This window comes from Pan troglodytes, chromosome 16 (genome assembly GCF_028858775.2).
Source record: "Pan troglodytes isolate AG18354 chromosome 16, NHGRI_mPanTro3-v2.0_pri, whole genome shotgun sequence".
Taxonomy (NCBI): Eukaryota; Metazoa; Chordata; class Mammalia; order Primates; family Hominidae; genus Pan; species Pan troglodytes.
The window spans coordinates 63,007,485-63,026,738 of NC_072414.2; the positions used below are offsets into that span (position 1 = coordinate 63,007,485).

The 19,254-nt window shown below is 36.2% G+C and overlaps 1 protein-coding gene across 11 annotated transcripts in view; it reads left to right on the plus strand.

Moving 5' to 3' along the window:
- The window catches only part of LRRC49 (leucine rich repeat containing 49), a 159,450-nt gene that overhangs the window by 117,444 nt on the left and 22,752 nt on the right, over positions 1-19,254 (plus strand). For all 11 annotated transcript variants that reach the window (XM_009429033.5, XM_016927078.4, XM_063794015.1 and 8 more), the window contains 3 exons: positions 811-1,048; positions 2,239-2,424; positions 5,234-5,343. In XM_009429033.5, the coding sequence (XP_009427308.1) occupies positions 811-1,048; positions 2,239-2,424; positions 5,234-5,343 (534 nt within the window). The remainder of the gene's footprint in view (positions 1-810; positions 1,049-2,238; positions 2,425-5,233; positions 5,344-19,254) is intronic.

Genomic DNA, 19,254 nt, shown 5'->3' on the forward strand with positions numbered 1-19,254 from the left:
ATAGTTATGTCTCTATTCACAAAGCAGATAATATGAGTTGGATTAAGATATTTCATTTATTCTCTAGCTATGATTTAGATAGCCTTATATAAAAAATGTGGCTTCTACCTTGGAAATAATAATTACCAAATTCAGTGCAGTATGAGAAGCATGTATATATATATATATATATAGTGTGTATATATAATATAAATAATGATTCCTTTTCACTGTTTCTTATTTCAAAGTGAGGAGGAAATCTACACTGATTTTACTGATTATAACTGTAGTATACACTTTAAAAATTTCAAAAGCCATTGAAGTATCCAAAAGTAGAAAGTTAGAGTTACCCCCTAATACAACCTCTGAGAAATAAACTATTTTTAGCAGTTATTACTTGGTTCATAAACATATTTTTATATGTATGGTTCTTACTATAGAAATACTGATTTGTAAACTGTACTTTTTTCTAGTCAGAAAAGTTTATAGATTGGGAAAACCTATCTGTGTTGACATGGAAAGATAACCATAATGTAGTAAACGGCTTGTTTTAAAACTGAAGGGAATATTAGTTATCTTTCATGGATAGAAATAATTTGGGTTTAGAGGTGATCTTTTTTGTTCATAACATGCCTCTTAAATTAAAATATATGATTAGAATAATACAAAACTGCCAGATAGTCTATTGAAAATTAGTCTTTAATGCTCTAGGTTTAATTACTGAAATGAAAAAAGAATATAAAATTGTGAAGAGCTTTTCTGACAGGTCATTATACTGTTAGGTATTCTGCATGATATCTTTCATTTAAAATTATACTTTGGGTTTTCCAGGCCTCTAGACTCAGGACTCAACAATGCTTTACAAGGTTTATCTGTCATAGACACATACCTTGTTGAAGTGGACGGGGATACACTTTCCCTGTATGGCTCAGGAGCACTGGAATCTCTGGATAGGAATTGGAGTGTTCAAACAGCAGGAATGATCACAACAGTCTCCTTCACTTTCATAGAATTTGATGAAATTGTCCAAGTGCTTCCTAAACTGAAGATTAAATTTCCTAATTCTCTGGTAAATATTTCCTTTTAGTAGTATATTTGAATATTCTTAGTCAATGACTTGTGTGTTCAGGCCAAAGACCTGTTTTAACTTGTATTTATGTAGTTTCTATCTGGCAGGAAGATTTAAGTTTTGTGTTGATTTTCTTGAGCTAGGATTTAAATTAGTATTCATAAATGGCCTTGAAGTTTTATGTTAACATTTGAAATTCTATCTCAAAAAAAATGATCCTTTGTGGAGTAGAAAAAGACTGATATAATTTTATTCAAGTTATATATTTCTACTTTATAAGTGATTCACCTTACCACATAGCCTTATGTATTCACCTATTGTACCTGGTAATGGTGAAATGTATATTTACTGTATAATTTTTACAGTTGTCCCCTAACAATGTTGAAAATAATTTTAATAGCTCATTAAAATTACTTTGAGAAATTAGCCTTCCTCAATTATGGTGTCATTGTATTATTTAGTATGCATTTGTAGAAACTGTGATTTCTGTAATGAGTTCTCTCTTGAGTTTCTATTATTGTTGTGTATTTCTCTGTCAGCTGAGAGACTTCCCTCACCTGCCTTTTTGGTGGGTTTTTGTTTTTATTTTCACTTCATTCTCCCTAAAAAAGATAGTTAGGGGTGAAGACAGTATGTTTAGAAAAGAGCATCTAGATTCACAGACAGAATGCTTGCGTTAACATTGCAGTTTTAGTGATTTGATTTTTCTATAGCCAGTATAACTATCCTACGTAGTGTTTGGCAAGATACAAGTAATAATAACTAACTAGTTCTTCTCAGGAAAATTGTGGGGGCCTGTATTTATAAAGTTCTGAAATTTTCATTTCCAGTCTTTTTAAAAAAATTTATTTAATGTCAATGTAAAGCATATAAAATCAATAATTCCTGAAAGAATCTGCATTATTTGATATTTATGTATCTTTAAAGAATGTTGGTTTATAAGTGAGACTGTCATTTGTAGAAGGAGTCACCCAGAATTCAATATTGGATGGATTCCATCAATGGTGCATTGGATGAATTAAAGTTATGTAAGTTTAGTACATTCAGTTGATTTAATGTAATTGAAAACATATTTGCTAAGCCTAAAGTTTACATATTTACCTGGGGAATGATTAGTGAAGCTTTAATGTTAATATTTCAATATGGTTAAAATCAATGTTCTGATCTGTATTTGTGTTTTATCATTGCAGCACCTTAAATTCAAGGAAACAAATCTTGTAATGCTGCAGCAATTTAACGCACTAGCCCAACTCCGTCGTATTGACCAGTTGACAATTGATCCTCAAGGAAATCCAGTTGTCAATTTTACACTCTGGAAATACTATGTACTGTTTAGGCTAAGCCATTTTAGTATGCAGAAAATAAATGGAACAGAGGTAAGCTAAAAACTAGATGAACTATAGAATAAAAATATTCCTTCTTAGTGAAAATAGTTACTTTAAATGTTTAGGAATTTAAGTAACCATGATAGAACATTTGAGATATAATGGTTTTTCTTAAATTGACATTTAAAATGTCAAAAGGCTAAGAATCTATTTTAAAACTTCCAAAGAACTAAATAAATTGTAAAAATAAAATAGTAACCAGGTTATGGTGAATGGCAAATACTTATACTGTTGTTTGTAAGCATTCAGTGAAATAAAATGGTGGGGTGACAGTTAAAAATAAAAATAAAAAATAACTCTTTTATAAGTAATGTGATCTTTGTATTTCTCAAAGTACTTTGCAGACTACCTGCTATGCAAGAGGGGATAAGGAAGTAAAACCTAAATGTCAACTAATAAGGGTATTGTGGTAGAGAAAGGGAAGAATAAAATGGAAAAAAAGGGGAGGAAGAAGATGACTTACAAAAAGAAGAGATGAAAAGGAGAAATAAGCCAGGAAGAAAGATAAAATAAGAGAAAGTGAAAATAAGAGAAAAAGAAAATAAAATAAGTATAAGTAAATGTCTGGACCGCTTTGTTAATAGCTGGTAGCAACCACTGTGCCATGACTACATTGGGTAACTCAGGTCTGGAGCTGAATAGCTGGAAAATTATTAGTGAAAAGTTATTTTTAGATTGATTCTGCTAAGCTTGTCACAAGGTAATCCCCCAGCTACTCAAAAGCCATGTTCTTTTAAAATATTAATTTGGAAGGAAAGAGAGAAGCTATGCTTCCACCTCTACTAAATTTAAGCACTCCTCCAGAGGAAAAAAAAACATCTTTAATATGTTGTTAGTCTTATTACAATATCTCTTGAAATTCAGAAGACCTCTTTATTGTAAGATTAACTGTAATCAACTTTCTGGCACAGTAACTGTGTTTCCCTGCAGCTGATACAGTACAGGTAGATACTTAACTCCAAAAATTCAGCATACTATGAGGAGACTGTACATCTCTGGATCAATGTACAAGCAGCTATATGAAATTTGCATCAACCATGGTATTTCTGTAACCTCAGAATCAGCCATCTGCTGAAGATGTTGGGTAAATCTGAATCTTCAGATGACTTTTAATTTCTCCAGCTAGTTCTCAAGAGGGTTGGCTCAGTCTTGTGTACTCATGTATACTATTTGGTACTTACCCCGAGGTGAGGTTGTGAGTCCCTGGAAGGACCTAATAATTAGTCCTAAAGGTTTTCAAAGTTAGCCCAGACTGGAAATAGAATGGTTATTTTTACTGTGGGTGAGTGAGTCTCCCTTAATTGAGGTAACACACTGTTACCTCAGTTAACCCTAAATGGTGTATTTACCCAGATATGGATTATTACTAGAATAATACCCATTATTATCAAACTTTGAATCAGGAAGGAATAGTGTAGTTATATAAAGTGGAGAAGAATTAGAAAGAATTAGAAAGAACCAATATAATTTATTCTGATTTAAATTTCTGAAAATCTCAATGCCAGGGATATTTGACACTTTATTAAAATACCTAAAATATATTCCTGTTTGTTAGGTCCTTGACCTTAGATAGTAATGTTACACTGCATTTTTACTTCTCTGTGTATAAAAAAGAATGATATTGCTTGAGGTAGAATTAAATTGAATTAATAGCATCAAGAAAACATGGAGTAGTGGCCTGCATTGGCCACTAGGTGACTATATTGGACCAAACACTACTTAGTTATTAGCTAAGGAAGAATTTGAAGTCTCCTTAACTGTGAAGATCCAGGGAAGGGAAGAGAGTTAGCCTGCACTGATTCATATGTATGTTTGTGAATTATTGGTTTGTTTTAAAGAAAATGCCTGTGAAGAGTATTACAGATAGTGTCAGGAACAAATTTTCAAAAGATCCAAAATTTAATTATACCAGGGTTTCTAAACCTTGGCTCTGTTGACATTTTGAGCCAGATAATTCTTTGTTGTGGGGGCTGTCCTCTGCATTGTGACATGTTTAACAGCAACCCTGGTCTCTACCCACTAGATGCCCGTAATGTCCAGAAATAACTAAACATGTCTCCAGACATTGCCAGTTGTTCTTTAGGGGGCAAAATGGCTCTTGGCTGGGATCATTGAATTATATATAGACAAAAAAACAGTATTTAAAATGTAAGCAACCCTATTTTATATTAAAGAAAATATCCCCAGATAGTAATACAGGTACTGCTTTCAGCTTTTAGTACTTTCTTGGTTAATGTAAGAATGGGTCCTCATAGGGTATACTTGTGACAAGTTATTCTTTTTGGGGAGAAAGACTGATAGAATGAACAGGAGCATCCTTGCTAATTCAGTGAAAGTTCCATCTCTCAGGAAGGGACAAAATTATCCCTATAGGAGCAAGGTATGACCAACACCTTGGCTTACCTTTGACACATTATTAAAATGAATCTATCCCATTGATACTTGGGAATTTTTTCCTCTAAATCATTCTAATCCAAGAAGCTATAGGATTTCTGAAAAAAAAAAATACTAAAAATTGAAGGTACCTCAAGTGTAATTCTCAGGAAAGACAGCTTCTAAATCAGAGCTGACTCATCACCTCCAATCAGCTTCCATCATCATGAACCACAATTATACGTCTTCATTTTAACTCAAGAAAGAAAAATATCAATGAAAACTCTTCTTTCCACAGCACAGGAGAATGTGCTTTTGTGGGCTTAAAAGATAATATTTAATTTGGATCTCTCTTTGGGATTATATGAGTTTTATTCAGCTAAGAGATGGTGTCATTTTTTTACCCCTTTCTATTGTGTCTCTTCAGGTGACACAGAATGATATGATAATGGCTGAAAGGCTCTTTGGAATCCTAGCACATGTAGCGTCTTCTGAGTTACCCCAGTATCGTCTGATTTCCATTCTGGGTGATGCCAGGTAACCTTTAATTTTTGTAGTTTTTTATAGAATTACTGTTACACTAGAAAAAGAAATAAATTCCACATACCTCCTAACTATGCTAATTATGTGTTCCATAAACATGTATCCTAGACTGGCCTATTGAAAGTGTTGGGGATCTTAAGATAAATAAGATGAAGTCCTTATTCTCATATGGCTTATAGTCTAATAAGTTAAAGATATACGCAAACAATTAAAACGTAATGTTTCAGGTGCTATAAGGGAGGGCTGTAGGAGGGACTAACCATATTTTGGAATAACACTGGGGAAGGCTTCACAAAGGAGATAACATTTTATCTAGTTCTTTGGGAATGAGCAGGAGTTTTCAGGTAGAGGATATGGGGAAAAGATATCTGCAAAAGCACAAGTAATTGTAAATAGCTCAGTATAATTGGAACATGGGATGATTATGAATAAATGATAGGAAATGAAGCTAGAAAGATTGATTGTGGTCTGACTTTGAAGAGCTTTCCAATCCATGGCAAGCAAAAATGAAAACTTGTGTTTTGTAATGAAGCACAAGCAATCATATAATTGGATTTACATTGTAGAAAGGCTGCCATTTGAGCAGGCAGAGCTTGAAGTAATGAAGACCAATCAAATGGTTACTCTGTAGGCCAGGAGAGATTATGAGGGCCTGAGCCAGGGCAGCAAGTTGGAGAAGAGGAAACCTGACAGAACACACTAACTGACGAGGTGGAGCATGGATGAAGAAATAGTCAAGGATGGTTGACCAGTCATGATTCAGTTACAGATCATACAAGTCACTCTGGTTAGAGTAAGCAAGGAATTAGATATCTACAAAATATTTGAAAGCGTTGAGGAAGCAGTTTCTAGACTGAGCCTCCAGAGATATCTCCCAGAATTATACCATAGAACAAGCCCACAAAGGAAACTGCCTCCTTGCTATGGTCATGGAGCACTTTGCTACAGTCAAGGACAACAGGAGACTGTTGTCCCAGCTGTGAGCACCAGGATCATACCGCTTTAGCTGCGCTGAGGATCAGGAAGTTCCCTACTCTGCTCCCCAGAATCTGGCTCCAGAACCATGTTACCCTACTATAATTTACACTAACAAAGTGAGTCTTTTGCATGCTACTCCTACTTCCCCACTTAGCCCAGTTCTGAATTCAAATCTTACCCAAGTGTATCTGATTGATGGAATATAAATCCCATCTAAAACCCACAAAACCATTCTGAAAAAAAAAGGAGGCATTGAATTCAAGAAACAATGATGTAGAAAGAAATCGGTAAAAATTATAGTTGTCTGAATAAGTATTAATGTATAATGTTAAAAAGATTAAATAACCTACAAGGAAAAATCCAAGAAAATCCTAAGAGAATGTAAGTTAAAGTTTACTTTCTTTCCCTGTTTAGGTGAGATAATAGGTACTAATTAACAACAAAAATTGATGGAAAAATACACGTTTGTGTGTATTAAAATATTAAGGGTTTTCATAGAAAAAGATTAGATGGATAATTTCTAAACTACTAAAAGGAAAAAAGTGATCAACGAAAAGCAGGAAGGAAAAAAAAGCATTTGGGTTATCACCATAAATATTAATAAAGTCTTCTATTAATAGATGCTCTCAGATTGAATTAAAAACATGTTTTTCAGAGATACTCCTAAAAAACCCCTAAAGGCTTAAAACAAAGGGATGGGAAATATATAATGAACTAAATGCCAACAACAAACAGATACAGGAATATTAGTGGTTAATAATGATAGACTTGATGACACTAAAAACTACAATCCACCAGAAAATAGTTATGAAACAGTGTAACTAAGACTACAGCTTTTAAACATATCAACAAATACAAGCATATATTGACAAATTTTTCAGTTATTATAATAGTCATTAATATGCTTCTTTCATAAATCAGATCAAATCAACTAACATAAGAAAGACTATAGAGGATTTGCATAGCATAGTTAACACATTTTATCAAATAAATATACTTAAAATCTTGTGTTGACAACCTTATTCCCAATTCAGAAAAAAACACATATTTTATTCAAACATCTATGGAATGTTTGTAAAAGTTGAACATCTATTAAACTGAAAGTAAATCTTCAAGTATCTCAAAAAGCATACTCATACAGATCACATTTTCTAATCATAATATTATAAAATTAGAAAATAATGGGTCAGGATAGCCAAAAACTTATCTAGTTGGAATTGGGATGGGTAGTGGGGTAGACAGCGGACACAAGCTTCCAGAAAACAAAATACAAATGCCTTTAAACTTTAAGAAGAGGATGTTTGGTCAAAGTTATAGACAACCAAATTTTAAAATAATGAGATAACTTTGTGGGAAAAGACTAGAAGTTTGATGATATGCAGCGGCAGTCCTCAACCTTTTTGGCACCAGGGACTGGTTTCGTGACAGACAATTTTGCCATGGACAGTTGGGGCTAGGGGATGGTTCTGGAATGAAACTGTTCCACCACAGGCATTAGATTCTCATAAGGAGTGGGCAACCAAGATCCCTGGCATGTGCAGTTCACAATAGGGTTTGCGTTCCTATGAGAATCTAACGCCACTGCTGATCTGACAGGAGGCGGAGCTCAGCGGTAATGCTTGCCCGCAGTTCACCACCTGCTATGTGGCCCGGTTCCTAACAGCCATGGACAGGCCTGAATAACACAGTTATTTCACCATGCTATATATCGGGGTCTCCAAGCCCCAGGCTGTGGACTAGGGCTCGGGAACCCCTGATATACAGCATAGCAAAATAGAGTTCTTACATACTTTTGGTGGTAATGAAAGTTACTGTAATACTTGTTCATAGTAACTTAGCAATATCTAATAAATTGTAAATGTACATACCTTTAGACTTAGCAATTTCACTTAAAGGAATTTGTTCTACAGATAATTTTCTTTACATGAGCACAAATATCTATGTGCAAGGATTTTCTTTGCAGCCAGTGTTTATATTAGCAAAAATATGAAAACTCACTAAATGTCCATCAATAGAGCGAGACGAATTACTTGCAGCTCTAAAAATAATTGGATGTTCTTATATGAAACGGTTAAGGTGTTTCAGAAAATAAAAATATAAGGTACAGAATAATTGTATAGTATGCTGCAATTTGTGAGAAATGGGGCATATGTGTCAAAGATACTCTTGTGCAATTTAAAAATATTTGATTTTTTCAATATGCTTGCCTCTAAGTGTTGAACTGGAGGGAGACACTAGGATTCCAAAGTACATAGATACTTTTTACTCTATGTTTCTATGAACCTCTTGAATTATCTTCTTGCTTTTTGTTCTATCTTGTTTTTTTATTTTTTATCCTTTTTAAAAAAGCATTTAAAAATACTTTAATGCTTCTGAATTAAAGAGGAAATAAAGCTAAAATAATAAATCATATATAAATGAATTTGACAATAAGAATACTATATGTCAAAACCTCTGGGATGTGACCAAAGCTGTGCTGACAGGAAATTATACATCTTTAATGTACTTATTGGAAAACAAGAAAGATTAGAAAGTAATGAATGAAGCTTTTACTTCAGGAGCCTAGAGAAATACCAAAGTAAGGCAAAATTTTAAAAAATGGAAAAAAGAAGTTCATAAAGATAATAGCAGCTTCTAAAGAAATAAGAATTTGAAAGAGAATAGTTGACCAATAAAAGCAAACACTGACGCTCCAGAAAATCCAAGAATTCAACTATTATACTTTTGGAATTAATTGGAATATATAACAATGAGGCCAGATACTAGATTAACATATCAAAATAATTAATATTTCTTCATACCAATAATAAGCTGTTGAAAATAGTATTAGAAAAAGTACCCCATTTATAGAGGCAAAGAAACTATGAAATATCAGAAAATACACCTTATAAAAAGTAACTCTGACATACACAATAAAATTGGGAACAGGCCTGGCATGGTGGCTCACGCCTGTAGTCCCAGCACTTTGGGAGGCTGAGGCAGGTGGATCACTTGAGCCCAGGAGTTTGAGACCAGCCTGGGCAACATGGCAAGACTCCATCTCTACAAAAAATACAAAGACTAACCAGGCATGTGGCTCGCACCTGTGGTCCCAGCTACTTGTTGGGCTTGAGGCAGGAGGGAGAATCACTTGAGCCTGGGAGGCTGAGGCTGCAGTGAGCCATGATCTACACCACTGTACTCTGATCTGGGTGACAGAGCAAGACCCTGTCTCTAAATAAATAAATAAATAAAAATACAATTAGGAACAAAAAGGAAGCTTAAAAATGAATATTTACAATGTTAACAAATTCCAAGACTTAATATTGTAAAGATGCCAATTTATCCTAATTAAATTACAAATTTACTTCATTCCCAATCACAAATCCCAATATGATTTCTCAGGACCCTAAAACAAGATACATTTTATATCTTAGAAAGGCATTTATCATCTCATGTTAATGAAAATGTTCTACTATACTTTCTCATACTTCCTGAAGGTTTGTAACATGTAGCTCACAAACATTTTTACAGTTTTATATGATGAAATACATCATAAAGTGAAAATACATAAGCAGACAGGAGAATATATTTGCAGCATATTTAACAGAATTTTTAAGAAATCCTACAAATTTAGTAAGAAAAAAGACAGTTGAGATAATAGAAAAAAAAAGGCAAAGCATATAAAGAGAAAACTCACAAGAAGAAATATGAATAGCCAGAAAATGTAAGCCCAACTCACTTCTCATCAGAGAAATACAACTTAAATTAAAATAATGCGATGTCATTTTTGCCAATGAGATTGACTTAAAAATTTAAAAACCAATAATATCAATGACTTATTAGTATTCAGGACAATGTACACTGTACATGTTGGTAGAAGTGTAACATGACTTTTGGTGGAAGGTAGTTTCACAATGTCTATCAAAATTTAAAGCATACATATATTTGAACCCAGTAGTTTTAGTACTAGGAATATATTCTAATGAAATACACATATGCACAAGTTATTTATGTAGTAAGCTGCCATGCTTTATTGTTTGTAGTTACTTAACTTTGGAAAGTAACCAAATGCCAAATAATTGGTAAAACTAAGTATATCATAGTACTTCCACATTTATAGATGTAGAATCTATATGATACTGTTTATATTACAGTAGATAATATGACTGTAAAAGGAGGAGGAGGAGGGGGAGAAAGATTGAGGTAAATCTCCTGTTCTAACATGAAATGATCCAGAGACAGTTCATTGAATGAAATATGGCATAAAACTATTTATATTATGACCCAATGTTATTTTAAAACAACATAATAAATATGTAGACATTAAAAATATGGAAACACAGAAAGGGAACTGACAGGATGAACACCTGGGAGGATATAGATATGAGGAGTAAGGTAGAGTAGTTGAAGAGTGCTTTTCAGGTTTTATTCTATGTCTGTACAGTTTGAAAAGAGTAGTTTTTGAGTTTTAATCTGTATAAGATTAAGAATATATTGAACTTCTATTTCTGACAATGATGAGTTTGGTTGTTTTTACCATTTCTTGAGTTAAAAACAATACAAAATGCTAGACAAAATAAAAACCTTCATTAAAGTTTTGGGGAGCTGGTAAGATATAACATAATTACTAGGCCAGGATCTATGGGAAAATGAGAACATTGAGAATTAAGGTAGACACAAAGCTCTTAGAACCGAACTTACTTTTCCTGCTCTTACACACCATTCAACACAGATATGTGAGGGGGTTTTCCCTACACACTAGCCAGGCAATTCAGCAGCAGACACCAGCTGGGTGCCCTCTAATTCAATTTAATTCTGACACTGCCTACCTGGAGATAGTGTCAGATCCTACAGGTTGAAAGATCAGTCCCACAAGACGGCTCCTCCCCACCAAACCCAGCCTCCCTACATCACATGCCAGTTGCAAGCACTAGTTGTGACCTGTGCTTCTGACTGACCAGCTAAGAATTGAGATTCTGACAACCCCCTTCTTGGGGGGTTCTATTAATTTGCTTAGAGTGGCTCACAGAACACAAGGAAACACTTTAATTACATTTACCCGTTTATTATAAAAGATATTACAAAGGATACAGATGAACAGCCAGATAGAAAAAATGCAAAGGGCAAGGTATGTGGGAAGGGGCACAGAGCTTCCATGCCCTCTCCAGGCATACCACCCTTCAGGAACCTCCACGTGTTCATCTATCCAGAAGTTCTCTGAATCTTGTCCTTTTGGGTTTTTGTGGAGACATCATTATGTAGGCATGATAAATGAAATCATTGGCTATTGGTAATCAAGTCAATTTTCAGCTCCTCTCCCCTCCCCAGAGGTTGGGGATGGGGCTGGAGGTCCCACCCCTCTAATTATGCCTTGGTCTTTCCAGTGACCAGCCCCCATCCTGAAGCTATCTGGCTCACACACCCCAGTTATCAGCCATCTCATTAGCATAAAAAATGTTCTCGTTACTCTTGCAATTCCAAGGGTTTTAGGAACTTTTTGCCAGGAAATGGGAATGGAGAGAATACAGGGATGGACAAAGACCAAATGTATATTTTATCATATCACAGAGACTGTTTGATCCAGAGGCATTTCAAGGAAACATAAATTTTTGTTCTGCTAGCCTAGAACAGTAGAAATGAAATGGTAAATGTGAATTGACGTCTTCCTAAGGGTTAAAATGAAACCCCAGTGGCTATACCATCAGGTCAGAAATAAACTACCTCTTCTCCCCACTCAGGAATTTCCAAGGAAGGTTGCCTTGATATGAGCAGAAAAGAGGAAAGTTGTCCCTAAGCAAATGTAAACAAAAAGCAGTCCTCATATAGATGTGCAGCCTGAATTCATAACACATAACTAGTTTAAAATAATATAAAGATTTAAATATCACTGTCTCTAAATATCTGGAAAAAGCAAATGTACCTCCTCTCTGGAAGAAGTTACTTTCATCTTGTCTCAAAGAATCCTCATGGCTAATTTTTAAGGGCAATTACCAGCATACAATGAAAAAATAAATAACCAGTCACACAAGAAAATAAGACATCATGTAAAAGAACTGGAAGGAAAAAATAGATTACAGAAACAGACCCATGAATACTTTAAATATTGGTATTATCATGCATAGACTATAAAACGACTGTGCCTGCTATATCTCATGATATACAAGATAAGCATGAAAATATCTGAAGAGAATAAGAAATTGCAAAAAGTGATCCAGAAGACCTGAAAGGAAACCAAAAGAAATTATATAAATGAAATATGTAATACACAAAGTTAAAATTTAATGAGGAGGTTTAACAGCTGACTAGACACAGTTGAAAAGAGATCCATAAACTGAGAAACAGACTAGAAGAGATTTTCTGGAATGTAGTACAAAAAGAAAAGAAGAGAGAGTATATGAGAAAGTGGCTAAGAAATTTGGAGGATAAAGTGAGTTGGGAGGTTTAACATCTGACTGAAGTTTCAAAAAGACACAATGGAGAGCATAGGGTAGAGGCAATATTAAAACAGATAATGGCAAAAATTGTTCAGAACTGATGAAATACACAAACTACATATTAAATAAGCCCAGCTAATCGCAAAAAGGATAAATGAAATCTACACCTAGTCACATCACAGTGAAACTACAGAACTCTAAATATAAGGTGAAAAAATTTAAAAACAACCAGGAAAAGAGAAGTTACCTTCAAAAGAGTGGAGATCAACAAATTGATTTCATAACAGCAGCGGTGGAAGCCAGAAGATAGGATAATGAATGATATGTTCAATGTACTGAAGGAAATTACCAACCTAGAATTCTATGCACAGCAAATATGTCTTTTAAGAATGAAGGTGAAATAAAGACATTTGAAACAAAATAATAAAAACAAAATCTAAGAGAATTCCCATTAGTATTCTTACACTAAAAGAAATTATAAAGCTTATAATTAAGGCAGGACAGTGACCCCAGTTAGAAGGTCTGAGATGCAAGAAAAGCTAAAGAACAAGGAAAGTACTAACTATGTTGGATAAGGCTAAATGAACATTGACCATATAAATTAGGAGTATCCAATCTTTTGGTTTCCTTGGGCCACATTGGAAGAAGAATTGCCTTGGGCTACACGTAAAATACACTAACACTAATGATAGCTGATGAGCTAGAAAAAAATCACAAAAAAAAAATCTCATGTTTTAAGAAAGTTTACAAATTTATGTTGGGCCACATTCAAAGCCATTCTGGATCCCATGTGGTGGCCCGTCAGCCACAGGTTGGACAAGTTTGATATAGATCAACAGTAACAACATTTTGTGGGGTTTAAAAATATAAAATTAAAATACACTGCAACAGAAGCATATGTAGTCGGAAGGAGTAAATGGAGATACTGTATTCTAGGACCTCGTATTATCTGGGATGGAGATAAATATAGTGACTAACTTTAGACATTAGTGGGTTAATGTTGTTCATGTTGTAATTTCTATGGTAACCAAATAATAAGCAAATATATAGCTTCCAAATTAGTAAGGTAAGGCAAAGAGAAAACGAAAAATAGAACATGTGGATTAAACAGAAAGAAATGAAAATGGTAGATTTAAACATAAATAGTGGTATATCAGCATGTATGTTCCTGTCACTTTGCCAGTACTGTGTGACAAACACCCCAAATCTTAGTGGCTTAAAACAGGAAGCATATATTTTTTTCTTTGAGACTATAGGTCAGCTAGGTGGATCTTATGCCTTCAGCTGGGGTCCTCATGTGTCAATAGTCACCTGTGGATTGGGTAGGCGGCTCTGCTGATCAAACCTTGGCTCTCTCACTTGTTTGAGGGTTGGCTGGCTGTAACCTGGTCTAGGAAGGCCTTAGCTGGGACAACCTGTCTCTGCTCCACATGGTCTCTCATACTCCAGAAATCTGCCTGGGCTTGTTCTCATGGCAGAGTCAGGGTTCAAAGAAAAAGCAGAAACATGCAAGGCCTCTTGAGTCCTATGCTAAGAACTGACATACCATCATTTCACCCACATACTTTTGGTCAAATCAGATTACAGAGCAACACTTAAGGGGCCTGAGAGTAGGCCTTACGTAATTGTAAAATCACATTGTAAAGGACGTGGATGCAAGGAAGCCATAATACAACCATCAATGTAATGAATCCACCTCAATGATAAAATGCAAATATATTAATTGTTCTGATTAAAATGCAAAGATTGGCCAGGCCTGGTGACTCATGCCTATAATCCCAGCACTTTGGGAGGCTGAGACAGGCAGATCACCTGAGGTCAGGAGTTCGAGACCAGCCTGTTCAACATTGTGAAACCCTGTCTCTACTAAAAATACAAAAATTAGCTGGGTGTGGTGGAACGTGTCTGTAATCCCAGCTACTCAGGAGGCTGAGGCATGAGAATCACTTGAACCCAGGAGGCAGAGGTTGCAGTGAGTTGAGATTGTGCAACTGCACCCCAGCCTGGGTGACAGAGCGAGACCCTGTCTCCAAAAAAAACCAAAAAAATAAAATGCAAAGATTGTCAGACTGAATAAAAAAATGAAGTTCAACTATATGTTGTTTACAAGAGATACATCTGACATATGTTTACATAAATATTGAAAGTAAAAAAGTGAGAAAAGATAAACAACATAAATACTTACCGAAATAAAAATGGAGTAGCTATTGAGGACTCAATAGACTTGAAAGTTGAAAGTAATACTAGAAATAAAAAGGATCATTTCAAAATGATAATAGGTTCAGTTCACTAGAAAAATATAGGACATTTAAATTTGTATGCACTTATTAGCATAACCTTAAAAATGTATAACCCCAAAATTGACAGAACTACAAATCCACAATTACAATTAGTGGGAAGTTTTAACACATCTCTGAGTAATTAATAGAAAAAGGATATAAAATGCTTGAATAATGTGATAAATTTGACCTAATTACCACTTAGAGAACATTGCCCCCAGCAACTGCACATTCTTGTCAAGCATACATGGAACATTTATAAAAATTGACCAAATACTGTTCATAAAGCAAATGTCAAGAGATTGCAGAGAATTGAAATCACATGGAGCATGTTTTCTATTCAAAATGTGGTCAATCTTTAACCTGATTACAAAATGATAACCAGGAAATTCCCATATATTTGAATTAAGAAACACATTTCTAAATAACCCACAGGTTAAAGATAATTTCATAATAGAAATCTGAAACTACCTTGAACTGAAATATAATAAAAATACCCATTTCAAAACTTGTGGGATCAAGTTAAAGTGGTGCTAAATGGAAACAGCCTTGCAATGGGTATAGTAGGAAAGAATAAAAGCTGAAAGTGAATGCGCTAAAACACTTATCTCACCAAGATAGCAAAAGAGCAGCAAAATAATCCAGAAGAAAGTTAAAGAAAAGAAATGATGTTCAAAGAGTATTAATGTAAAGTTGATTATGTGAAAAGACTAATAAAAGTGATAACAAATGTGTACAGACATTGCTTCTGTAATTTTAAAAAAATCAGTAAAGAAAATAAATGGAAATAGGGGCCAAGATGGCCAACTAGTAGTAGCTGTGGTTGGAGACTCCCACTGAGAAGAACAAAAATGGTGAGTGAATCCTGCACCAGCAACTGAGGTATCCAGGCCCTCTTATTGAGACTGACTTGGGCAGTTGGCACAATCCATGGAGAAAGAGGAAAAACGGGGTGGTGCGATGGCCCACCTGAGAGCCACACAGGGCAAGGGGAGCTCCCACCCCCAGCCAAGGGAGGCAGTGAGTGATTGTGCTACCCTGCCTGGGAAACCACAATTTTTCCATGGATCTGTGCAACCCACAGATCAGGAGATCCCCCTTATGAGCCCATGCCACCAGGGCCTTGGATCTCAAGCACAGAGCTGTGCAGATTCTCAGTGACCACTCGGCTGGAGACTGAGAGAGAGACTCCCACTGGGGAGAGGCAGTCACCATCACTGAGGCTGCCTGCTGCCTAAGACAACTGAACTCCTTGGGGGAGGGACAGAGGCCATCACTGCAGCTGCCTGCTGCCTAAGACGACTGAGCTTCCCAGGGGAGGGGCAGATGCCATCACTGCATCTGACTGCTGCCTAAGACCACTGAGCTCCCAGAGAGAGGAGTGGCAGCCATCACTGCAGTAACCCATCCCTGCTTACTAGGTAGGGCCTCCCTGCAGGAATTTCAGCAACTCTAGCCAGGGTTTAGGGACAGACCTCTGATCTCCCTGGGACTGAGCCCCTGAGGGGCAGCCACAGTCTCCACAGATCAGCCGATTTAGTCTTTCTCCTGCTGGCTCTGAGGTATCTGGGTAGTCCAGACAAGTGGGATTCCTCCCAGTGCAGTGCACCCCTTCCACTAAGGGACAGCCAGAGTGCTTCATTAAGCCGGTGCTGGATCCCATGCCTCCTGACTAGGTGAGACTCCCCTCAACAAGGGTTGCCAGACACCTTATACTGGAGCATTCCCACTGGCATCAGATTGGTGCCCTTCTAGGACAGAGACCCCAGAGGAAGGAGCAGGCAGTCATCTTTACTGTTTTGCAGCCTCCACTGATGACACCTCCAAGTGCAGGAGGGACCCAGTTGAATAGTGTCTGGAGTGGACCCCCCACAAACCACAGTAGCCCTACAGAAGAGGGGCTGACTGTTGAAAGAAAGCAAACAAAAAGCAACAACAACAACAACAGCATAAACAAAAAAGTCCCCATAAGAACCCCATCCAAAGGTCAGCAGCCTCAAAGATCGAAGATAAATTAACTCACGAAGATGAGAAAGAATCAATGAAAAAAAAAACATTGAAAACTCAAAAAGCTGGAATGCCTCTCCTCCTCCAAATGATCACAACACCTCTCCAGCAAGGACACAGAACTGGGTGAAGGCTGATTTGGATGAATTGACAAAATAGTGCAAAGAAGCCAAGAACCATGCTAAAAGATTACAGGAGCTGTTAACCAGAATAACCAGTTTAGAGAGGAACATAGCGACCTGATGGAACTGAAAAACACAAGAACTTCACAATGCAACCACAAGTATCAATAACTGAATATACCAAGCAGAGTAAAGAATTTCAGAGCTTGAAGACTGTCTTGCTGAAATAAGAAGGCAGACAAGATTAGACGAAAAAGAATGAAAAGGAATGAACAAAATCTCTGAGAACTATGGGATTATGTAAAAAGACAAAACCTACAGCTGACTGGGGAACCTGAAAGAGACAGGGAGAATGGAACCAAGCTGGAAAACATACTTCAAGATATCATCCAGGAGAACTTCCCCTACCTAACAAGACAGGCTAACATTCATATTCAGGAAATCCAGAGAACCCCAGTAAGATACTCCATGAGAAGATCAACCCCAAGACACACAATTATCAGATTCTCCAAGATTGAAATGAAGGAAAAAATGTTAAGGGCAGCCAGAGAGAAAAGCCAGTCACCTACAAAGGGAAGCCTATCAGGCTAACAGTGGACCTCTCAGCAGAAAGCCTACAAGCCAGAAGAGATTGGAGGAAAAGCCATTACCAGCCACTGCAAAAACACACTGAAGTACAAAGACCAATGACACTATGAAGCAACTACATCAACAAGTCTGCAAAATAACCAGCTAGCATCATGATGACAGGATCGAATTCACACAAAACAATATTAACCTTAAATGGGCTAAATGCCCCAATTAAAAGACACAGAATGGCAAGCTGGATAAAAAGTCAAGACCCATCCGTGTGCTGTATTCAAGAGACCCATCTCATGTGCAAAGACACACAAAATAAAATAAAATGAAATAATAAAATAAAACAAAGGGATGGAGGAAAATTTACCAAGCAAATAGAAAGAAAAAAAAAACAGGGGTTGCAATCCTAGTTTCTGACAAAACGGACTTTAAACCAACACAGATCAAAAAAGACAGAGAAGGGCATTACATAATAGTAAATGGATCAAGGAGAGCTAACTATCCTAAATATATATGCACCCAATACAGGAGCACCCAGATTCATGAAACAACTTCTTAGAGACCTACAAAGAGACTTAGACTCTCAAACAGTAATAGTGGGAGACTTTAACACCCCACTGTCAACATTAGATCATTGAGACAGAAAATTAACAAGGATTTTCAGAACTTGGACTCAGCTCTGGATCAAGTGGACCTTATAGATATCTACAGGTATTTCTCCTAATGTTATTCCCTCCCTTAGCCCCCCACCCCCTGACAGGCCCTGGTGTGTGATGTTCCCCTCCCTGTGTCCATGTGTTCTTATTTTTCAACTCCCACCTATGAGTGAGAACATGCAGTGTTTGGTTTTCTGCTCCTCTGTTGGTTTGCTGAGAATAATGACTTCCAGCTTCATCCATGTCCCTGCAAAGGACATGAACTCATTCTTTTTTATGGCTGCATAGTATTCCATGGTGTATATGTGCCACATTTTTTTATTCAGTCTATCACTAATGGGCATTTGGGTTGGTTCCAAGTCTTTGCTATTATAAATAGTGCTGCAATAAACATACATGTGCATGTGTCTTCGTAGTAGAATGATTTATAATCTTTTGGGTATATACCCAGTAATAGGATTGCTGGGTCAAATGGTATTTCTGGTTCTAGATCCTTGAGGAATCACCACACAGTCTTCCACGATGGTTGAACTAATTTACACTCCCACCAACAGTGTAAAAGAACTTCACCCCAGCCTGGGTGACAGAGCAAGACCCTATTTCTCCACAGCTTCGCCAGCATCTGTTGTTTGTTGACTTTTTAATAATCGCCATTCTAACTGACATGAGATATTATCTCATTGTGGTTTTGATTTGCATTTCTCTAATAACCAGTGATGATGAGCTTTTTTTCATGTGTTTGTTGGCCACATAAATGTCTTCTTTTGAGAAGTGTCTTTTCATATCCTTCACCCACTTTTTGATGGGGTTGTTTGTTTTTTTCTTGTAAATTTGCTTTAAGTTCCTTGTAGATTCTGGATACTAGACC